This window comes from Echeneis naucrates, chromosome 11, assembly GCF_900963305.1.
Source record: "Echeneis naucrates chromosome 11, fEcheNa1.1, whole genome shotgun sequence".
Lineage (NCBI taxonomy): Eukaryota > Metazoa > Chordata > Actinopteri > Carangiformes > Echeneidae > Echeneis > Echeneis naucrates.
The window spans coordinates 12,212,198-12,228,390 of record NC_042521.1 but is presented as its reverse complement, the minus strand read 5'-3'; the positions used below and the strand labels follow the sequence as shown (position 1 = coordinate 12,228,390).

At 42.4% G+C, this 16,193-nt stretch overlaps 1 protein-coding gene across 1 annotated transcript; it reads left to right on the top strand.

Annotated features, from left to right (window-relative positions):
• The first annotated feature begins 3,173 nt into the window (after positions 1–3,173).
• jazf1a (JAZF zinc finger 1a) lies at positions 3,174–14,209 on the top strand. Its single transcript, XM_029514393.1, has 5 exons — positions 3,174–3,491; positions 10,007–10,079; positions 11,152–11,348; positions 12,581–12,750; positions 14,033–14,209. The coding sequence occupies exons 1-5, from the start codon at positions 3,377–3,379 to the stop codon at positions 14,207–14,209; spliced, it is 732 nt and encodes a 243-aa protein (XP_029370253.1). The 5' UTR covers positions 3,174–3,376.
• The last annotated feature ends 1,984 nt before the right edge of the window (positions 14,210–16,193 follow it).

Sequence of the window (16,193 nt, the reverse complement as noted above, 5' to 3'; positions counted from 1 at the left end):
GTGTTTGGTCAGTGTTTCCGGTGCTCTAGCCGGACTAGAGTTGAACAGAGAAATCTGGTTTTGTTGTGGTTTAAGTTTCTAACATGAGACCAAACCCTTCTGACTCATCATCCACCAATCATTTAGAGTATGCAAATTTTGGTAGCCGTGGCAACAAAAAGAAACAGGAAGTTGTGATGATGTCACTGTGTTTTGCGCTCTTCCCCTGTGTGGATGTGAATCACTGAGTTTTGTTTTCAGTGCAGATAGGGGATGTTTTACAGCTTGAGTGCGTGTGCCTGCAAAGAGTGCACAGTCACACTAAAAAGTATGACGGCAGCCAGGAAGTCTCCTGCTGGTGCCCTAGAGCAGACAATGCCACTGAGATTACAACTACCTCCATAACTCAGTAGCAATACCAGCCATTACCATCTGGCATCTGCACCTTAGCGTGACTTTTAACAGTCAGACTGGGAGCTTTTAGAGAGCTGCCTGCTCAGCGGTTGACGTCACCTTGTCTGTAAAAATATGGTGTTTCAGGTCAAAGGTCAAACAAACCTACTGACCCCAGTGCCTTTGTCTTGTTACACTCACTGTGACTAGATCATTTATCTTTTCTGCTTCTGCTATTGACATGGTACATTGTACGCTCTATTTCTATTCTTGAATTATGAGTAATGTGCAACTTAATAACTAAATGGAAGAAGATATTTTAAACAGCATCTGAGTATGAAACGTACAGTAATCCAATTATGTAATAGAGTTAAATTTACATCCAACTCTACCCTTGCCTGCACATCTACTCAAGAGTGGACCACAGCTCAGTGCACACCAAACAACGCATGTAAGCTGGAGTTGTGTGCTGTCGATTGTGTGTGGCTGTTTGTTTTCAGTGGAAAGAGCCTGATAATCAGAAAATCCATGCTAGTTTGAAATCTGGCGCATTTGGCGCCACCCACAGATCTCAGATCAGATGATGTCATGCACAATAAACGCTCTTTGTGTCTCTTTTTTTTTCTCTATTGCATTTCACGACATATGCTAGCACTTCTCATCTTGTAATGTTGTCGGGAACTGCGTCACTGTCACAGCTCTGACACAACATGTGTGTGTAATGACTGTGCTTGTGTTGCATGTGTATCTACACGTTTGTGTGTAACAGAGGACATCTGTGTTAGGCTACTGAAGTCACTGTATTTCTATACTGTACATGTGTGAAAGACTGTGCGTGCTGGTGATGTCATGTTGTTGAGTGTTTGTGGCACTGGTAGCAATGAATTGTTGTGTGTGTTGCTGTGTTTTATATGGCTGGGTAAACGGAGGGCAGTTAGAAAAAGAGTGAGTATGTTCCCAGGCCTTAAGATTGTTTGCTGAAGTCTCTGGCCAGTGGTTTATGACAGGCCATTTTAACGCTCGATTAACAGGTCCAACACAGGCCAGCCGGCCCTGGTTAGCCAACCCCAGTGATTTAAGGACATTTTCCCCTCTCTGGGAGCCACACACACAAACACACAAGTTCCCCCCTCACCACTGAGCCATTATTGGGTAACATTAATCAATACATTTTATGAATGTAATAGATTCTGTTGTCAATGAGTTATGCAACGTGTATTACTGTGATATTGATACACACACAGCGAAATATGTACAGTTGTCAAATAACACTGCCTCATTTTTACTCCAGTGTGAAATCTACTCTGGGGTCTTTTCCAATGATGGAAATACAAAATAATTGAACATGCAACAAATACAGAATGTTTTTCATATTTCTAAAGTTTCAGACCTCTCTGAAAGCAGCTGCATGGCATATTTTGGAAACAATGCTGGCCCAGACAGGCGAAAAAGACACACATTGATATGGCTGATTTCTTACTGCTTGTTTTTGTTGTTTTCTGTTGACATACATTTATTCTTATTTTTCTTTACTCTGCTTAATTTGCTTTTATTACTAATATTGCACATTACTGACACCCAAAGCAATAACACATATATTTTGATATATTGCACATTTGTGTATTTTGCTCTAGTAAATGTTTTTTGCATTCTATTTTATGTTGCGCAGTTTGTCTGCTATGTCTGATATCTGGCTGCTGCAAGAGAAGAATTTCCCAGTTTGGGATCAATAAAGTACTTCTATCTATCTATCCATATACCTAGGCAAGTTAAGGCATTGAAGACACTGACAAAGGAATGCAATAGACAATTATGCAAGGACATGACAAAAAGTTTATATATACAAAGATGGTAATTCAGAACCTATTTACAGCGATGAATATAAAAAGAAGAATCTAGATTGTCAGCATCTGTCTAGCTCACAACCAGTTGTTATTCTGGGACCATGATGCAGCTATGTTTCTCAGAGTGTGGTCACCAAGAATGAGCTTCCTCCTCCAGACTTCTATCCACCGAGCGACACAGAGGATGACTGCCCAGACCTATTAATTGCAAAGCTCCTAAGTTGTGCTGGAACTCTTATTCAGTGTTTTATGACAGGCTGGTGCACAAGTTTAACATCTGTTGGAAAAAATGTACAGTACAACCTGCTACAGGCAATTTAAAGTTAATTATTCCCAGTAAGAAAAGTTTTGTAAAGACTTTTTATTTCTACTCTTTAAATAATATTTAGTCATTTGGAAGATGCATTTATCCAAAGTGACCTTGTGGCTTACAGGCAAGGGACTTCCTTATACTTGCATGTTTAAACAGGGCATTCAGGCAGATCAATGAATTTTATTTACTCTTCCATCCAAGTTTTGAAGTTTATGTCTCATTGAACAGTATTCAACCAGTTATCAGGATCGCTTTATTTTTTATATTTGCAGGCCTTACTGGTTTCTGGTGCTGTATTCGTTAGATAACACAAAACATACAGTAAAAACCTGTGAGAGGTCATCAAAATATCTGTTGCTTAGAAATGAATTTACAATTCCATTTTAAATCATATAGATGGAAACCTTTAGATCTTTAAGTATAACCAATGAAAAGATTTATACATGTCAAAGTCTGAACTGCATGGATGAACTGTCTGGAGAAATCTGTGAGCTGCATCTTTGGCGTGCATTCAGATGTAACTGTGATTTCTCTGTTTGCTGTCGCCAGCCAGGTCAGATCCCAACAGGTAGCACGTCATGACTTAGCCCCCCCCCGCCGCCCCACTCCTCCTGCCCCCACCCCCACCCCCACCGTCCCGCCTGCCTCCCAGCAGCGTCTGCCGCTGTCCTGTCTGTCCGCCCGGTGTCTGCTCCGCCGCTCGGCTGTCTGCCCCGCTCCCACTCCGGACCTGAAGCCTCTGCCTCCTCGTTCACCACCCCCGGCTCCCCGGACCCCCCACCCCCCCTCCCCCTTCTCCCTCTCCCTCCTGTCCTCTCCACCCGGTGAATGCACCAGCGCCGAAAACATGACAGGCATCGCCGCTGCTTCTTTCTTCTCCAATTCCTGCAGGTTCGGGGGCTGCGGTCTCCAGTTTGAGTCTCTCGCCGAGCTCATCGTCCACATCGAGGACAATCACATCGGTGAGTCGGGCCGGAGGGGGGGACGCGGAGCTAGGCGGCTAGCCGCTATTAGCATCGCAGCTAGTTAGCTACATGCAGACGGGCTCGTCTGTGCATTCCGCTATTCCTTCTGCTCGCTGCCCCGACGAGAGACGGCGGCGTCGGTCGGGGTTATTCTCCACCACGGGACTTTTATTCCTCCCGAAAAAAAACAGCGTCTCGGCGAGAGGAGGGGCTGACTTTTTGTTTTAAGTTACACTTAGCCGTGGCGGCAGTAGTTACCTTTCTGCAGCGGCAACTCGACTACGAGGGCCGCGTAGGTCTCATAGGTGTAACTAGCATCCCGGCCAGGCAGCGGTTTCACGGCTAACAGTGCACAGGAGCGTGTGCGTCCGCAGGCCTGATGCACAGCAGCCTGGGCTCCTCTCACACACTGTGTGTATTGCGTCGCACAAAGTCTGTCGCCATTGTCACCTCAGGTGTGTGTGTGTGTGTGTGTGAGAACTCGCCGAGGCATCACCTTTCGCGGTGCCTTCCGATTAAGCTGGTGCCACTCAATAAACACGGCTCCCGTGTCAGATCTAACCAAGTTGTGGCAACGACATGATCAGGATTTCTTCCCCAGGCACAAGCCTCAACTTGTTGCTTATTAGATTGTGAACGGACAGTAAATCTTTTAATACCTCTCACCTGGCAGATAACAACTGGGCCGATTAGCTTTCACCACCATTTAAATTCAGACAAAAATAATAAGACAGAAAACACAGTAGTTTTGAATAATTATTATTCAGCTCATGGCAAAGAAACACGATCATTAGTAGTGCTGTGATTTAATTCTTGCTTTTTGTTTATTTATCTGTCCTGTGTTATGGGTGAATAGCTTTTGTATTTACTAGCATCAAGTAATTTGAAACATCCAAATTGATATTGATTAGTAATTCCAATGCAATAAGCAGCAGATATGGCTGTTAGATAAGGTAAGTAAGATTTCATCAATGTGTTTGAATTGTCATTAACATGCAGTTTTTTGTGGGGGAGAGCTTCTTGGAAATGGCAGTGAAAAAACATTCAGCTACAGGCTGATTGGATTTCTAAAAGGTCGCACATGTTCTTGAATATATAACAATATTTAAAGCATTGGTCAAACTCCAAATAATTAAATAATACACCGACATGTAGGAAATTGAATTATAGAAGGGTTATATCTCATAGGTGGAGAACTCTGAACCTTCAAATCTGTCAAAAATCTCTCATGAAGTTGATCTGAGCTCATCATTATTTTTTGTGTGCATCTATCATCAAGGGGATGAGGCATGGGGTGGGGGGGGGGGGGGGGGTAAAATGGATGCTTCATTGAGCCTGTCACCATGGCAACTGGCCATCTCTAAAGGGGTTGGGGGCAGTATATTGGCTGCGCTATTGCACACCTGCTGTCTCACTAACAAAGAGCGCTAACCAAGCAGCCAGCTGTGGTGAGGACAGTGAGATGTCACAGTACATCTGGGACAGAACTGATATACTTGTGTGTGTGTGTTTCATTTTTAAAACGGAGGTGAACTTTTGTGTGTCTGCTCGAAGGGGAAATATAGGTGGATGGATGCCTGGAGCATGCATCATCCAAACATGTCCTCCATCTTCCTTCCCAAATTTATCAATCAAGTTTGCTGTATAATTTTATCCTGTCTATCCCCACAAACACCTGGAGACAACAGTGTTTCCCATGACCCACGAGTGAACTGATAGCATGGATAGGTAATCTCTTTAAGTTACCCAACCCAAAATGTACATCTGCAGACACATGCCCCATCTGGTTCCTAGCGTGACCTTTGACCCTAGCCTTCAGCTCAGGAGAATGGCGGTTTACCAGTCAGATCACTTGAATTAATGAGTTGCCCTTCTATGCGCTTTATAGTGCGGCTGGTCTTGAGCGGTGTCAAGATCACGTAGTCTAATCAATACTGTTTGCAGATCAGTTACCACAGGGATAAGTGTGACAGATGGGAGGGATTGAGGGGAGGGGGAGGGGGAGGGTGTAATGGCATTTAGCTTTAACTCCCGTGGTAGCAAAATGCTGCAATGGCTGGTGATCAATAATCAATCAAAAGATAAGCTAATTTGATCCCCCTAGCACCTTCATGTGAGATGTTGGATAAGTTGTTTGATGATTTGAAGATTGCAGATCGCTTAATTTGTGATCTGTCCTGCAGTGAGCAAATAGATTACAGGAAAGATGGTTGTTTCAGTAAATCAGACAATCCAGAGGTGATAACAAGCTTGTGGTAGCAGACACAAATATTGGTGATAGCGAGTTAGTAGGTCTGAATTTAGGGTGCAATTTTGAGTGTATACCTGAGCGCTGAGCATTTGGTCATTACTAGAGATTGTGCTGCCCTCTTCTGGTAGGACATCTGATGTGCTGCATGGCTCAAAGGGACTGATTTTGGTTTCCACTTTAGCACCCTCTGTATCTCAATTTTCTCACCTTGTTATTTATTTGAATTTGTGCATCCTCTGACACAAGCAAAACACAAGATCCTGTCGTGATCCCTTCCGTGAGAAAATTGGATAATGTGCGGGTCTTGAGTGCTGACATCATCCCAGTGGAAGGATAGCAGCCCTCCAATAACATACCCTTACTATTTAGATCACAGCTGAATGCCAGAGGAAACGGCTTATGTGGACTGTGTTTAGTGTGGTGTTTGGATGTTGTCGAAGGCTTTGTGCCGTGACTTTAGGTAAGGTCTGAGGAATGCAATGATGTCAGACTTGTTTGCCTGTGTTTGCTGTGGCAGTGCGTTGTGTTCTCACCTGCACAAGCACATACCTGCCCTTGACCTTAACGAAGAAGCGCAGGAAGGGGGGTGCGATGGGAGAGGCAGATAGACATTAAAAGTGGTTAAGAGATGCAAAAGAGAAGGTTATATATGGGGGAAGAGCAAGAAAAACCCAAATATGTAGGATTTGTTTGGACAGAACTTTTTTTTTTCTTCTGCTTTTTTTTCATCTGGATTTGATTCCACAGCTGGAATCTTGAGTTAAGCCAACATTGTGTTGTAATGATGTTTAATAATGTAGGGTCTGCCTAAGCATGCTGATAATGAACCTGCAGTAATTTTTAAAGACGTAATCATTCAGCCCACAGGGTAGAGTTGGCTGGAGCACTTTAGCGGCCCTGGCTCAAAGAAAAGGCAAATGCAAACTCAATATGGTGAAGGTGTTAAGTGTCTGACATTAACAGAAAGGAAACCCCCTTTCTAACTGTTGTTAGTTTTTTAAAATAAGGATATAAATGCGTAACTAAGGCAGTATTAGTTACTACTTGACATGATCTTTGTACAGTATTTGTTTCTTTAATGATACAGTGGAGAATTCATACAGAGCAAGAATTCATTTTGTGACAAAATGATCCCCAAAGCTTAAGCGTTAAGTCTATTTTCCCATTAATTGACTGACAGAAAATTATTTGGCACCACATTGTTTTATATTTTAAGCAAAACTTCCAAATGGCTTTTAGTGTATAGTTGAAGATGCTTCTTTTTTTTTGTAACCACAGCAAAATAACTTTTTTAAAGAACAACTCAACATTTAACTTTATATTCTCTTGCAGTTTTCTTTTTTGCAAACCAGTGAGTAAGTGAATTAATCTATGTCATGTCATAATTTCTTAAAGTGCGAAATGACGTCTTAAAATGCCTTGTTTTATTTGACACAGCCTGAAACGCCATACTAATGTATAAAGTCAGGATGATGATTAAAGCTTTATAATCTAGTTGCAGATGCCGGTTCTTTTCTAATCCTACTTACAGAGGTGTGACAAGGGGCGTATGTTTGTGCGTGTGAGAGTGTGTTCACCATACTGACTAAATGACCTGTCAGGGTGTAGCGGAACAATTAGTGGACCGGCATCCTAAACTGTAAACTTCAGTCCTTCTATTTTCATGCTGCACACACACACACACACACACACACTCAGTCACACAGTCACACAGACACAGATCACCTTTCGGAAGTCACAGGGCCAGAGTGCCCAACCAAGCCCTGGGAAGTGTAATTACAGAGAAGTTTGCCTTTTCCCCAACCCATATCCCCCCTGCTCCCTCTGCTCCTCCCCCTCCTCTCCTCTCCCTTCATCCGGTTGCCTGCTGCTCTAGAAACACTTTAAAATGCTCTCTGTGGCTTAATTAGCAGCCTGCAAAACAAGCCACGCATTCTTGGCCTGGTTTAAATGCATACACTCACACACACATACACACACGCACACACGCTCACATACATTGCATCTGGACACATGAAGGCACTGTGCATTCAGCAGGGGGCAGCAGTGTGCTGCTGGTGGTGAGAGATGGATGCCTGTGATGAGATGCTTAAAGCAGCGGTTGAATGGTGCTGCTTTTAATGACAGGAATGCTAGTTAGGAAGATATTTATAGGTCCCGGAGACTCTACAGTGTCTCGGACCTGCAGCACACATGCACTGAAACATGCAAAAATACACATGGAAAACTAACAGTTGGTGGTTTAATATAAAGCTTTGGAATTAGTCAGTGAAAGTTGTACCCATGTAGTTCTCCATGTGCGTGTGTGTTTCTGTGTGTGGGGAGGTTCCTTTCCTGCTCCAGCAGTAAGATCAGCAGTGTGTTAGTTTCCTGTCCTGCTAGGTGACCGGAAGTCATAAAACCGGTGAACATTTACTGCAGCTCTCTCTGCACCTGGCTTACCCCAGATCCTCCAATCCTCCAACACCCCCACACCCTTCCTCTCTTTACACACACACACACACATTTGCACACTTAAAAATTTGAAGGACATACATGTGCATATAATTTTTATGGTCTTCACCGATTCGAAGACCTACCTATTTAAGTCTTGGAAATTTGCAATGCTTTTTCCTCAAATTAATTTCCACTTGCTTTTTTCATTTCACACATGAAATTAAACTATTAATTGAAATCTGAATGATGCATTCATTAACTGATCATGAAGATTTGCATTTCAGCAAACGTTTCTGAGCTTATTTTATAATTCAGTTCATTCAGTACAATTAAGTTCAACACACAATGAATGCGTCTCCCTTTTTACTTTTTGCCATATTTGAGAGCTTTAGCTCAATTAAATTTTGATGAATCTTCCAATTCATTTTTCTTATAGTTACACAAATAATTGTGAGCAAATTAATTGCTATATTTATAATAATACTAATTAACACTGTAGTAATGAGTTTTCTAACTCTTTCAGATGTACATTTTCATGTCCCATGACTTAGACCTGTCTGTGCTGTAGGTCGAGGTGTGTGTGCATGTGCATGTGGATGCAGAGAGCTCTGGTCTCCACATCTTAGCAGCAGGTAGGATTATTAAGGCCCAGCTATAAAAGACTGTCAAAGACCACCTCCATGGACCACCTCAGATGTGTGAATGTGTGTATATGTGTGTTAGCCTGCGTTGGTACCGATGTGTGTATGCCCCTTCCATCCCATTTCCTTACCCAGCTGTTGCAGTACTATGTGTATGTTTTGTTTTGTTTTTTTTTTTAACAAAAACTAAGATGTCCAGGACTCTGGTCTGAGCAGCAGCATGTACATTTTTGTCCAAGCTTGTTTTCTTCTTTGCTGCTCTCCTTGGTGTTCTCCTGCGCTGTGGGAAGTCTACATTCTTTTTTAATTATGAGGTGTGAAAGCCTGAAAACCAAAGGACTGAGAAGGCCAGCACTCAAGTGTGCGCGCACACACACACAATTAGTTGGGATTAGCTGGAAGTAGCATCCACGAGTGTTTCGTTGACTGCTGCCCAGAGATGATCTGGTTCTCGGGTCTGATTTACAATCCATCTGCTAGCCATTACATATGCACCTTCAACTATGCTTGCATGTTGACACACTCAGACACATGGGCATGCAGGGCACAGCATAAAAATGCATTTTTTAAGCTTGGACCCCTCTGAATGTTCCCCTGGTGGACACTTGATGGCAGCGGCACTTCACAGATGTGTCCAGCCGCGGTGTTTTCATGCACACTTGCTCCTGTTTTCCAGGGGGTGGGAAGGTGGGGCTTTGAAGTTAACACTGCTTCCCTCAGGCAGTGGAAGTTGCCTACTGTAGTGTTACTGACTTAGCAAGTCAACTGGAAAAAGTGTGACCATGTGTGTTTGGAGTAACACACTGTGTACATTCATCACAGCCTCTAAGTTGCTCTTTCAGCCTCAGACAAATTTCCTCTTTACCACATTCAGACACTGCCGATGATTAAGTAGACTTGGTCACTTAGAAAAAGACACTGGTACTAAATTAGGGAGGGCTTGGCGTTGGTGTAATAATGCGCTGATTATGAAAGTATTTGAAATGTATCTGAGGGCAGCCATGTATTACAGACTAAAACAGAGAGTGCAGTGTGAGAAACATGCAGTAATCTATCAGCCAATCTGGCAGGAAGAATGGATGTGTGAGTCAGATACATACTAGGAGTATTCACACATCATTTTCCCTCCACAGAGAGCAGTGATTAATCTGAATCTGTCATCACCCCCCCCCCCTCTTTCCCAGACACAGATCCACGAGTGCTGGAAAAGCAGGAGCAACAGCAGCCAACTTACCTGGCACTAAGCTACATAAACAGGTACTTACACATTCTCATACTTGACACCAAAGTTGTGTTTGTCTATAGAGGGCAGCATTGCTCCACCAGTGAAAGTGACTCTTAGTGTGTGAGAATGCTGATGTGCCTTGTAGAGAACAGCTCAGAGGACTGATGTCTTCCCATAGACACCGCAGTGACTCATCCAAAGCAAAACCACACAAGACAGTCAGTCCTGATTCCCTGTGTTGCAAACAGCTAGACAGCATTTCAGCATGTGTGTTTTTGTGTGGTGAACATGTCACTTCCAACTTAATGCCCCATTAAATCACTCTAAGATGCAACATTGACAATGATGATAGGACAACACAACACAAATAATGAGGTTTTGTTTTCTGTGGTATTTGTTCAAGTGGCAAGGTTTTAAATGTCATCTGTATTTACTGTTGAATGTTAATGGGAATTTAGTTATTTTATCAAGCAACAGTCTGTAGAACAGGCATAATTAGAATGCTCCTATTATATTTACAAAAAATAGATAGTACTGAAAGTAAGAAACACAAAGTAAAAGTATTATAAACATAGTTAAAGACTGACTCCTTGGCTCAGATTTTTGTACTAGTTGTACATTTTCCTCGCAATGAGGGATGACTGGCAGAGTGTCCTACTTTGTTTTTTGTTTCAGTGTCATCGCTCTGATGCAAACTTTGGCTCAAACTAAATTGATAAAGTCAAAGTTATAACAAGCCAAACTAAACCTCTAATGTTTTAAATGATTTTAAAAGGGATGCTTGGCAGCTCAACAACACAAAAAAATTTAGTAGGTCAGAAAAACATGCTCATTTAATTCAGTGTTGGATACAGACACTAAAATTTTGCTGATGTGGTTGTTATCTCCGTATCACGGATTTATTTGGTAAATATAAAATATCTTGTTTATTGTGTTTTTAAATGTGCAAAAAGCTGGAAGAATCCACATCAGAACTGTTGTGGTGGAAAATACTGCTGATTGGCATCTTATATTCATATATATCTTTCACTCCCTAAATATTAATGAGTTCATTTGTCACTAGCAGGTACCACAAATTTACAGAAAAGACATTTGCATTTTTAGATTCATGACAGATGCAGCACGCCGGGAGCAGGAGACCATGAAAAAGAAGGTGACGCCCAAGCTGTCCCTGTCCATCACGGGTGGGGTGTCCAGGAACAGCACGGCCACGCCTCCTCGCCACACGAGCGGTAACCTGACGCCTCCCGTCACGCCCCCCATCACCCCTTCCTCCTCTTTCCGCAGCAGCACACCTACAGGTACGGCAGGTGTGTGTGTGTTGAAATGTGTGTTTGAGAGGAAAAAAGAATGATTGCTCATACGTGTTGAGTGAAGGGAGGTGTTGAAACTGAGGCAAATTAACGCTACAGGCTGTAACAGAAAAAGCTTTGAGACCTGGCTCCTGCATCGAAGCATATTCATCAAACTCACAACTGATGTACAAAGGAGTTTGCAACCCAAATGGAATGCAGTTTTTTTTTTTCATAATCATAGAAAATTCAAAACGTAACTTCAAGATATCTGCCAATGGAGCCCAAGCCAGTTCACACGAAGGAAAGATGTAAATAAAAACCATAAATTATTCACTTTTAGCCATGAAAGGGTGTTTTGCCAAAATCTTTAATCATCAGGAAAATATTGGTTCTGAGTGGAAAGTAGAAGAGGCTGAAATCCCAACAACTGCCTACTGCTGTGTGTGTGTTGTTTTGTATGTTAGATTAGGTGGCTCCTGCAGTGAGCAGACCAGTCAACACTCTGCTAATTACATAGCAGCTGTCATGCTGTGTGTTCGCATGGGGCCGTGTGTTGCACAGCCCAGAAGCAGATGTCCAATTCCAGCCCAAATGGTTCCAAACGTAGTGTTAGGTCTGGGCTTATACACCAGCATGGTTACACACACACCCACAAACACCCACACACACACTCTTTCAACATGTGCCAGGGTGCCATCCATTTCCTCATGCTGAGGTGCAGCATTTCCTGTGAGGTGGTGGGGGGTCAGTAGGCCTTTATGTGTGTTTCTGAGCTTGTGTGTGTGTGTGTGTGTGTGTGTGTGTGTGCACGTGTGTGCACCAAAACATTTCAGTGATGTGTCATGTGGATGCCTGTGTGTGTTTGTATGTGTGCATGTGAGTGGAAAATGTTCTGCACTTAGCAAAGCACTTTTTCCAGGCTGAGCAATGGGGATCACTCCCACTTAACGATCTCTTTCTTGGTGCCAATCCCTTTGTTTTGACTCACAGGCATACATGCATAGAAGCAGATACACACATGCAAACAACTGCTGCTTTGCTTGAGCTTTCATTTACATCTGTGCTGCGAATCCATCATATTCGAAACATGATTTAGAGAAGCATATTCATAAATAGTTGCATATAATTTCAGTTGGTAAATTCCCAGGGCGTTATGTCCTTTTGGGTATAACCTCATCCATATTTCACTGGAAGATGACTAGATGACTTTTGTTCTGCATTCTCAATTGTGTCTCCAGGCAGTGAGTATGATGAGGAGGAGGTAGACTACGAGGAGTCGGACAGCGACGAGTCATGGACCACAGAAAGTGCCATAAGCTCAGAATCAATCCTCAGCTCAATGTGCATGAATGGGGGAGAGGAGAAACCGTTTGCCTGTCCTGTCCCTGGCTGTAAGAAGAGATACAAGGTAAGGCCCGCCAGAATACAGGGAAGGCAGTCATAGCTCCTCAGTCACTGGACACAGTGGCCCTTTTGTCTGAGTATCACATGGCTGGACATAATGCTTGAAAAAGCATGTTATGAATTGAGGATGAGGATTTGAAGCCATATTAAATATATCAGACCATATTTGTTTAGGCTGAATTTATTTACAGCATGTCACAAAACCCCCCTTTCAGCTCTTCATCCATGTGTTTTAACTAGGGGCCAGTGTGAGAACATTACCCTTTAACACCTTATTTAAACTAAAACAGTGACGTGGGTTAAAGCCACATCTGATGCTGATCTGAATGGCTAAATATATATTATCTAGTTGTGCTTCCCCACCCTGCCTCTTTCCAGGGCTTAGACTTGATACGAGACTGGGAGCGTAGCAGCTTTGGGACATTGTTTGTACGCCTAGATCACAACTATCCACCTCATGGTGGCGCCAGAGGAAAAGCAAGTGTATCACCAAAATCATCAGAACACATTGTTCTGGAGCCACAGCAGAATTTTCCCGATAATTTGTGGAGTAGGTTTAAAGATCTTTCAGTTTGGATCAAAGTGTTGGACTGAAAAACAGACCATCGTCATCCATAAGGTGAGGATATTAATAACTTCAGAGTTAGTGTAAAGCGGTTATAAATACGCCCCATTACGTGTATCCTACTATAGTGGAAGTTTCCACAACTTCTTAGGCTTAGGCTGAAAAACTTTGACAAATGTTCTCTTGCAGGAATGAATGCAGTGCAATGATCCTTTAGGATCCATTCATGAAGTGGTGAACTGTTAAGCAAATATGCGAATGGGAATGTCCCGAACTTAATTGCAGGACTGGGATTGCGTGTCTGTCCTAGTTTGTATCTGCATTAAACCACTTGGAGACAGCGCCGTGGGGTTTAACTTGATGGAACACATTTTTATAGAAGATCCTCTAAGAATAAATTGTGTATTTTGCATGAGGTTAATTGTCTACCTAATAGGTATAATAAGTGGTGGTTTGATGCTCAGACATAAAACTTAAACAGCAAACTAAAATCTGAAACTAAAATCGTATATCAATCTAATGTGTAGTGTGAATGGATGACAGGCATGCATCCTTTATTGAATTAATTACCTGGATCTAGATAGGTGCTTAAAACCCAGTGTTAGCATTTCAATGCACAAATTCTTTGAAGGAATTTGTGTGGTGCTACAACCATAAACTGCTTATTTCACAGGGGCTTTGACAGTGTGTTTTAACCGTGGTCATTTTCTCATCTTAATAGAACGTGAATGGTATCAAGTACCACGCCAAGAACGGCCACCGTACGCAGATCCGTGTGAGAAAACCTTTCAAATGTCGCTGTGGCAAGAGCTACAAGACCTCACAGGGGCTGAGACACCACACCATCAACTTCCACCCACCCGTCTCCACCGAAATCCTGCGTAAGATTCAAGGCTAGAGCCCACGGTCCTACCAGTCAACAACCCCAAACATAGCCCTGTTCAATCCTGACTGTCCTTACCCCACCCGTTTTACCCATGCCACACACTAAAGGATCGAGTGCATGCTTTAAGTTGTTTTTATTATTTTTTTCATTATTTTGTTGGTTTGTGTTAGATTATTTTTTCTATCTCTGTTACATCACTTGTATTTTTGGAAAAAAAAATCTTTGTAGTATTTTATTGAACATTTGCACATTTGTATATGCTATCATGTTATTTTTTTTCTATTATTTCACTTACATAAGGTGCTAACTGTAAAAAACAACAGAAAGAAAAGACAAAAAAACAAACGAAAGATAACAGAGGAAACGTAAAAAGGAGATGGGAAGCAAGAAGCGCAACCAATCCCTGCCCCTTTTTCCCCACTGGTCTTTGTGTGGGAGGAAGTTGACTCCAGTGCATATCTCAGCTCAGTTGTTCTCTCTGAGTCTGCTGAGGATAGATCTGTATCTTCAGAGCAACTTCTGGGGTGAGTGTGAACGTTAAGTTATACTTAAAATAGATATATTGATATATAAACAATAGACAGATAACTATGTGTACATAAAAAAATATATGAGTATTCATAAGCATATACATAAATAGTCTCACTTTATTTTCAAGCTTTATTTTATATATTTTCTCAGTGTTTTAGATAGTGTTTTTTTTTCTATGTATCAGTAAGTGTTCCTTTCATTCCTTATTTGCTAAGATGGCAAGTTCTGTCATCTGAGAGGGCAAAGGTCAGACAGGTGACTGTCTTTGTTTTCTCGCACACGTCCTAGAGATTAGGAACTGATTCGACTTTCAGCAAGACACACTTTGAATGCGATGTTTCACTGTGGCTCAGGTAGAGAACATATTCGGACAACAGCCAGGCCAATAATCTTGAATATTTCATCCATCCAATGCAATTCATGTGTTTCATATCTCCAGTGTTTCCTCATTGAGAGTGCCAGAGCTGTGTTACAGAGACTTAGCCCTAAAAAGCAAGTTAGGCATCACAATGTATTCCAGTTGCCAATATGCTTGTTTTTGTTTTTCCATGATCATTGCCAACAGCTCTCCACTGCCAAACATTTACCATACCATGTGCCTGATGAGGGGTTGGGGTGGGGTGGGGATGGGAGGGAAAGAGGGAGGGAGATATAATGTTTTCAAACAGGAGGTCGCCAAACATGTGGCAGTGGCTTTTCTGTTTGCTGCGCCTCCAAAATGTGTGGACAAGTGGATGCACATCAGCAGAATGCAGAATGTCTTTGTGCATGCTTCCTATGTCGAAAAGTGAGAAACGAAGTGTGAAAGAAGAGCGTAGGTTTGAATTTGAAAGAGATTGCCACCTACAACCTGTCATTTTTGTGTGTTTTAGACTACAACATTCCAGTTCATTGTACACCATGGATGTGTCTGTTGTGTATGACTGTATGTGTGCTTTATTTTCTCAGCAGTGTCTAAGTCATCAGCCTGTTGAGTGACAGTTACTGTGTTCAGTGTGTTTCAGTGCCAGGCTGCTGGTTCAACTCCTGTGGAGCAGGATGGCTGGCTGGCTGGCTGGCTGGCTGGTAGTGTTGCATCATGTAGCGTTGTTGCCCCTGATTGGGATTTCATCATTCATTGCCTCTAGAAAAACAGGAGTGGTGCAGTGCAGCACCGCGTGCCAAGACAAATGACATCATATCCCTCATCATGCACAAAGTTTTGAGCAGAAGGCTCAAAGCATGAGCCTTTCTCTTCTTTTCAATTCATGGGTACAGTGACCTCTGACATGCACACAGCCCCCTGTCCTCCAAGCTGATGTTGCCATGAAAGCCACCATACTCCTGAACTCTTTATTTTTCAAGTTATCCATCAAAGTTGTATTGAGGAAATTCCAGCTGTTCCATGAATGACTTACATGTTTAGTTTTTGTTCAATATCCTTTTGTAAGGTCAATGCCTGTAAGTGGTGCGCTCCCCAACAAAC